The 8,161-nt window shown below is 38.7% G+C and overlaps 1 protein-coding gene across 2 annotated transcripts; it reads left to right on the top strand.

Annotated features, from left to right (window-relative positions):
- The first annotated feature begins 259 nt into the window (after positions 1 to 259).
- Positions 260 to 5,388, top strand: LOC107190948. 2 transcript variants are annotated; one of them, XM_015579862.1, is made up of 13 exons: positions 260 to 475; positions 1,194 to 1,294; positions 1,850 to 1,985; positions 2,072 to 2,145; positions 2,237 to 2,494; positions 2,574 to 2,676; positions 2,780 to 2,910; positions 3,021 to 3,270; positions 3,347 to 3,414; positions 3,501 to 3,575; positions 3,695 to 4,111; positions 4,204 to 4,464; positions 4,634 to 5,388. In XM_015579862.1, the coding sequence occupies exons 2-13, from the start codon at positions 1,195 to 1,197 to the stop codon at positions 4,750 to 4,752; spliced, it is 1,992 nt and encodes a 663-aa protein (XP_015435348.1). In that variant the 5' UTR covers positions 260 to 475; position 1,194; the 3' UTR covers positions 4,753 to 5,388. The 2 variants fall into 2 exon arrangements, with proteins under 2 accessions (XP_015435348.1, XP_015435347.1); XM_015579861.1 differs by lacking the exon at positions 260 to 475 and having other exon boundaries at positions 1,059 to 1,294.
- The last annotated feature ends 2,773 nt before the right edge of the window (positions 5,389 to 8,161 follow it).

Below are 8,161 nucleotides of genomic sequence, written 5' to 3'. Positions count from 1 at the left end.
TTAAAAATTCATCACAGGCAACAGCTTCTTCGCTGGAAGTGTTTTTCGAATAATGATTAAATATCGCCAGTGACGATTATTCTACGACTTTGCGATTCCAACGGGTCATTTTATATGAAAACTTCTATGCTTGGATACACGTAATTCTCCACTTGGAAACATTATGTGACAGTTTTTGGATTTTCACGTTCCATCCTCGTCTGGGTGTCTAACATTTAAAATATACAAAGGTTAGTTTTCGTTGTCGATGAACAACGAAGAATCGAAGATTTTTTTTCATTTCGTACGTTCTGACAGTAAAATTGTTTTGTTTCCGATAAATTGAACCGAGTTCGGAAGTCTATTTTAAAAAGTCGAATAGGCCGAAAGAAAAGCTCAGGGACAGGACGGCACGTTTAAACGGATTCATTCTCTGTTTCTAACAACAGACTCGTATATTTAAAAGTGAGGAGCGACCCGACAAAACGAATAGGAGGTTGGTTTTTAAGAATCAGATGCGCAGACCAGCGACTATTCGCGCATCGCTGGTACGAAAGGGCAGTATGCAGAGATGCATATCTATCCTATCTATGTACATACATATACATATACATATACATATACATATGTATGTAAGCATTGTATATGTATAGAAAGTTCGCGGGCAAAAGGAGCACAGGTTGAACGAAACGGAAAGAAACACGTGTACTTCGTTGAATAATGCATCCGTCTCGCAGGTTTCGTACGTAGCTGCATTTGCCGGTTATCACGTAGCAGTTTTATTACATCGTTCTCATCGATATCACAAGCAATCGCAACGAGCCTTTTTTCTTTCAGTCACACTATAACGCTACTCCTCTCATCCTTGGAAGATCGAATGACACTCGCGTGCTGGTACGTTTTGTACAAATAATTCAACGAAAACCATGACAACGATAAAAGTGTTATCGATATTTACTGCTGCCGGGAAGTCGGGAAGCGATAGCGATAAATACCGCGATCATTCTTTGGTGTACTTGATCGGAATTTTCTTTGTCGATAGTTGAAAGAAGTTCGATCGAATAATAGATCAAGGAGCATTTCCTCGAGTGCGGGTACACGCGTGTAACCGAATTATCATTCTGTATAACTACTAAAGTGATGGTAACATTAGCGATGTTCGTCGTGACGTTTTTCTTGTGCGTGGGTACCGTAACGAGGATTTCTAATTTCAGGATGCTGCCACCTACCTTTTCGTATCGAAAAGGGAATCTTGGCCCGACGACGATGTTGATTCTTTTAATTTTATCATTAAGTGACGTACCTTCAGTGAATGGTGAGTAGGGCATTGTATCATCTTATACGTTCTCGTTGAAAAGAAAGAAAAAAAAAAAGCACGCGTTAAACTGACGTTTGTTGAAGAAATTTTAATTACCGGCCGAATATTTTAGAAAAATTTATCAGATCTGCATGTCGCCCATCTCGTATCCCAATGGGAATTCCTGTTTCTGGAACTTGCGTTGGTTATTTTATCTTTTTATCGTATCTGTAATGCATTAAATCATCATCTGTGCTGTTAGTGATAAAGGATTACATAACTGTTAGTTGTATGAAGTATGAAGTATGAAGTATCAAGTATAAAGTATCAAATGTAGCGGAGATGTTGTTATCGGCTGCTCCTCGTATCTTGCCGCGTAATTATTAGTTATACACCAATAAATACATACTAATGGGACCATTAGTACATCGTACGCGTTTTGAGACGATAAATCTTTAACGTGTCTGTTTTCATTTGACCGTTCACACGTTAATTCAGCTGAAATAAAACATAAAGAAAGTAGGTATTTATCGCAAGAAGAATATAAAAGTGTGAAAAATAAAATTGTCTTAGGTGCCTGCCAGTACCCAGCCAGTTGGGCCGGTGAGTGGTATCAGTATGACAAACTGGTATCGATTATTATCATAAACGCGACCGTTCTGGGTGAAAGAACGTGCGTAGAACGGTCGACTGATTCGTACATCGTTTAGTAAGTATTTAATGTATCTGAGAATGTGATCGTAAGGGAGCTCGGTACGTATAGTAGATCAATGTATGTACATCGGTGCTTGTTAGTTTCAGCGGAGAGAATTGTTATTACTGTTTAATCGTCAACGATCGGCACGAGAATGTGATACAGTTTCGCGAGGGTAAGAGTTCGAATAAACTTTTTTTCTTTTCGTTCGGGTTACCAATTTATTCCCCGCCCGAAACCGATGAACTGTGTTTCCTTCTCGTTAGGATGGTGTCACACGACACGAACAACATTGGAGGATATGTGTTCGAGCATAAAATCAGACGATACTCTTTACTCCATGTTCCGCGTGAATTCGAAACCGATACCGTGCCCATTTAGCGGACCGTCCTTCACTTTTTCCTACGACAAGGGGTACGGCGAATGCGTGTCACCCGTCAGTCTCGGAGAAAAGTGTACCGATGAGAGTAAATTGCTTCTCAAGTATCAAGCTTGCCCGGATATAAAGAGAAGTGAAAGCAACAGTGAGTTTTTCCAGACTCGATTGTCAGTTTGGCAGTACATTCTATTGTTCAATCGTATAAAACTACTTTTACTTTTTAGCGGAGGAATTGCAGTGTCTCGCTGTGTGGAACGACGGCCGTAACAAATATCTTGTTGGAACTTTAAAGGGAAGAAGTGTCTCCGGCGCCGACAAGATATACAGGTATGAACGGCCTCCAATTTCAAACGATTCTTTTGTCCAGTTTATTAATATCGCACGGAATTATTCTAATTGTCATTCGCATTTTCTACATGCACGACAACAGATGTTTCTTGTACGAAGAGAAAACACATCAACAAGGAAAAGTGGTATATTTGCTCGCTCAGTCTGGTGAACCGACATGCAACGGTCTTACTACCGTTTCCGAGGGATCACCTGCAATCAAACTCACAAAAGGTAGGAAACATTTTATTTCGATTTCGTTTCTTCACCTCTTTAGTATAAGCTTCCCGTCGATTGAGTTTATTCGCTATGTTTCGTTCGTTTTTTCTGTCGTTCGTCGATAGTCGACAAGGAGCACAACAGATGTAAATACCCTTCATGGATCACTGAACATCACGATTGGCATTCTTTGGATGGCTCTAAGGTTTATCACTTCACGAATAAAAATGCAACACTGAAAGTTCGTGTTCAAAATAACGAAGGAGATGTGTTCCACGAGGAGAAAATTGTTTGTCATAGTGTGGAGAAACTACATTCCACCGACAGTGCGCAAACATACAAAGTAAAGTTAATTGCACACGTGACTAGCGGCTGGTAAGTACTAATACGTGTTAAAGTAAGAACAGAAGATGTTTGAGCGAAGTGTAATGAAAATTCGGTATCGTTGCAGCGATATTGGTTACGTTTGCATGATATTTCACAAAAGGGATCACCATATTATAGAGTTACAGCAATCGGGTAACTGCTTCGTTTTTTCTCTCTTTAAATACTTCTATATACATGTGTATATGTACACGTTTCTAAATAACAATAATCGTTCGTAGATCAAAAGGTTATAATGCCAGACGAAGCGTGTTCTCTTTCGGATATATCCACAATGCCATACACCACGCTGATCAGTGAGTAATACATACAACAGCTACATGCCCTATAAGAATCTTGGGGAGTAGCAAAAGTTGTGCTTTGTGCGAAGATCATACAACTAAATCAAAGAATTAATCAATCTATCGTCGCGCAGGCTCGTCGTCGTTGCGTCAAAGGAAATGTCCGAATCACGGAAGATACACGATACTGGAATTTACTCCATTTCACTTGTCTGGTACGTCTTTCCGTCGACAACGTCGTAGCGAGAAACGCCCTTCCCGGCTTACTAAAAGGAGAACGTGGAACGAAGACGCACAGCAGACAAAGTCACACGAGCACCAACAACGGCAACAACAACAGCTACAACAGCTACACCATCATCACCACCACCATCATCAACACGGAGTTGAGCAGCAGCAGCAGCAACAACAACAACAACAACAACAACAGCAGCAGCAACAACAGGAACATCATGGACACGAATGTAGAGGCACTACTGTTGAAATAGGATGTACTTCGATAGATCAGAATGAGGTAGTAATCAGAAAAACATGTGACAAGGAAGAAACAAGTAAGTGGAATCTTCGTTATGTGTATAGTGTTAGAATTCTGATTTAATCAACTTGGTCAAGTATACTATTGTGTGAATAATTTTTTTGGCAGTTTATTACTGTCACGGAAGTTGGGAAGACAGAGGTGTTTGGTACACGATAGTGTCGCGGAAAACTAATCAGGCTTCTGCCGCATTGGGTCAAACTTTTTGTTTGTCTATGCGGTTCGATGGAAACACAGGCAAACTATCTGTGACGGGAAGAACTATTAAAACTAAACATCCCGAACAAGAATTTTGGGTTGGGAGATTGGATCGTGTGTGTCGCAGAGAACCAGTTGAGAACGAATGGACGCATACTCTTATCAGCCAAGGTATTTCCAACGACCAAAGTACAGTTGTTGTTTCTTCTAATTTCTATTTTTTTCATTCGTGATTTTACATTTATTCCCTTATATATAAAAATTTATACAAAAAGCATTCGTTTTAGCGTGTTTGGTTTCGCTTTACGTACGCGTAATCATTGTCACTTCCTCGTTACAGGTGTTTGTGAGGATTTAACGAAGGCAGCGTCCAGTTTAGCGTCCCTTCTTCCTGTGTCCAAAATATTATTTATTCTAATCGTGGGAAATTGTGCAGCTTATAAGTATCTGTTGAGATGATATGTGTATTTCAACTGAAGCAAAAGCGATGCTCCCAGTATTACCGTTCCTTTAAACTCTTGTATGAAAGGAGTAAAAGAAGGCTGGTATAAATCCTTCCGATCGTGCGCTCTTTTTAAGGGGACATAACCACGATTAACAGTCCTTTCGAGTTCAGTGATGCGGAATTGTTGAACAAAATTGCGTTGCTCGACTGCGTGGTTGATAGAGCACGTGTCGGATCATATTTTTCTTTCTCTTCCATTCTTCTTCATTTCTTATTTCCGACAGATTTCTGGAATATCACTTTTCTTTTACCCTGTTCCCTCTTAATTCACATTTTTCGAGTTCCTCCTGTCTCGAAGTTCATTTTCTTCTACTGTTTTGTGATAACGTGTGCTTTCAGACTTTCTTTTCTACCTTCTTTGCAGTTTAACCCCCTCTCGTATATACATATAAGGACGTATTTAGATTTTAGGTATTAGACCCGTCGGTTTCATGCGAGTACCAAGACTTTTGTACAGCAATGTTTCTATCCTATGAGTTTATATTTATAATTGCACTTGCATTTTTTATGTAGCTGTAAATGCTGAAATGACATCGGACTGTTCTTTGTCACACTGTGAAATCACTCGAGAAGGTTAATTTATATTTGAGTACGCGAAAAATGATGCAACGATAATTGTCTGTGCAAATGAGATTTTACGAAGTACATACTATAAGATGTGCTGTCAATGAACAGGCTATCAAGCACGCGCAGCTTTTGTGTATACATATATACATATATGTATAATCAAGGTGTGGTGTAACCAGTCAAGACCAGTTTCGATTAATCTTGGGTGAAATTGACATAATTCTATGATTATAAATTAGGTTCGTCTAACGCGTAAAAATGACAACAAGGTCGTGCTTTTTATCTTTTAACTAACTACACATTGTATATAAGAATTTAAGCATTGTATAAAGACTGTTTCTTAAAGCGCGTGAGGTTCTCCGCTAACTATCGATTGATGTAAAGAAAACAGTACGGAGGTATTACTGCGCTAGAATTATGATGAGAAACCCGCGACACTGACCTGAGCCCAGTATCGAGATATTAGTGGACGATGAAATAATCACTTTGAAAACTCAACTTTACAACGGTTATGCCTGAATCGCATTTATAGTTCTGTTTTATTATTTCTAAAACGCACAATCATGTGCTGAATTTTACGTAAAATAAGATATGTCCATTAACCTCGTTAGATTTATAATATTTGTTGTACGTGTACGATGATGGATTGGTCTACTAATCCGTAAGATAGGGAGATTTTTAATACAGAGATAAATTTTTATTTTTATACGCATAAAACTATCGTTCCCAATTCGATTAGCATTCGTTCTAACATTCTTCATCTTGTTTCTCCTCTGGAGATTCTCTTGCCACATTGTCGGTCATTGTTTCCTCTATATGCTCCCACGGCCTCTGCATTTGTACACTTCACTTCATTCCTGATTGTACATTTAAGAACAATGATAGGATTACCATGTGAACTGTCCAACAGAATTTTTTCCTAATATATGATATATAGCTGCAAGGCTATATTTTCGTGCGTTTCCGCGAACGTTACTCGTTAAGCAGAAACATTCGATTGTTCATGCGATTCCATCAGGTCGTACCTAGTGGAGAAATGATATTTTTCCATACGAAACGAGTACTGATATCTATATTACGGGACTTGAAATTAAAAATAAATACCATGCACGTTGTAATTTTGTCGAAATCGACGTTCCCGCCGGTCGAGTAATAGCGAGGTGAATGTTTCCCGAGGCATCGCTTTTCTCCGAGTCAGTATCCAAGGGAACAGGAAAATGAAAATGAATCGAGTATCCATAATAATCGTAATTGACCACGAAGAACCTAACACTATATTATGTATTGTAATTATGTATGTGTACGCGAGTGCTTTTGTACATTTTGTATGATGAGTGCGAGTTGCCAAGCTCGAGTGTGTGCAAAAGGATGACCACAAATATTGTGCACGCGTCTACATCCTGCGTATGTTTGCAATACTTTATTTTTTGGTTTACTATTGTGATGTTAACGCAACAACGACGATCACGACGATGATTGCAACTATAATAGAAAGACAGACGATTTCGAAGACAAATATGGTACGATTTGAAATGAAACTAGTAGCGTTTAAGAAAACTAACTTGGCCGTTACGAGCCTCAGCAATCGAGGATACGCGAGGAAAGCGTTCATCGATCGTATGGTGATGATTCGATACATAAATTTATGAATAAAAAGAACCGCGTTACTCGTGATCACGCAGTCCGTTCGTTTCTCACCGTTCCTAGCTGGCAAAATCTACGATCTACGAGCAGACGTTATAGCCGAAAAGTAACGTACAGAGTTTTTCTGTCACGGTTGGTAAAGATTCGTTTTTGTAAGAAAATGAAACGATCGAGCTTTATCAAAAATATTTTAAATGCAAACCGACTGTGCTTCATTTATAAACAAAAGTCAGCGGTCTAAAGCGGTAAAGCGAGCGTTCTCATTTCATTGAAACCACGGATCAAATATTGTGACCCATAAGTAAAAGCTACACTGTGTGTAACGTTTATGATTATATTTTGAATATGACGAAATACACATTCATGTACAGAAAAAAACAAAAAGATGCGTATGAACCTAAATAGTCTTATGTTCCGCCGTGTACATATTTGTTGTTTCACAGTGTCGTCGCAGTGTATCATTGAATCGTTGCTTCACAGTCTCTTTGAAGACAAAACTGGTCAAGGTGAGAGAAACACATTTACGAATATATGTATATCTATATAATATTTTCTACTTTGCCCCCTTTTTCTCGTATTACTCGAGTAATAAATTTTCCAAGTACACAAATACGTGCTATTTGCACGACGAACAATTTGAAAATTGTTCTTATTTTCCTGTGAAATGTTACCTATCCACCATGACTGTTTAAGAACTCTGTCCCCGTGAAATTGTATCGTGCATCTGAAAATGTTTGACTGCAAACGCATACCTAGATGAAATATACGAGAAGCCACATGGATACAGTCTGGATCGATAGACGTGCAGTTTGACAAACCGGTCGATCAACTGGTAAGAATTACTAGTCAACCCGGGCACATACGTTTAAAACGCGTTAAATGGTTTAGGCAGCAATAGCACAGCAACATCGTCGATTTGTATAAAACATAAGTGTGTGTGTGTGTGTGTGTGTATACATATAATATAATATATGTATATGTCCATTCTTATTATTAGATACACATGTTACAACCGATACTTTACAGTTTTACGGAGAACAAAATAGTATGAGAATAAAAGATGACAAGGCTAACGGCACTGAAAAGTGAAAAGTCAAATTCTGAAAGGTAAAATGTAGGACAAAAGCTGTGAACAAGGTGAACGGTAATAAC

This window comes from Dufourea novaeangliae, unplaced genomic scaffold (genome assembly GCF_001272555.1).
Source record: "Dufourea novaeangliae isolate 0120121106 unplaced genomic scaffold, ASM127255v1 scaffold208, whole genome shotgun sequence".
Classification (NCBI taxonomy): Eukaryota; Metazoa; Arthropoda; class Insecta; order Hymenoptera; family Halictidae; genus Dufourea; species Dufourea novaeangliae.
Note: the sequence above shows the minus strand (reverse complement) of the source record. Positions and strands in the feature narration are given on the sequence as shown.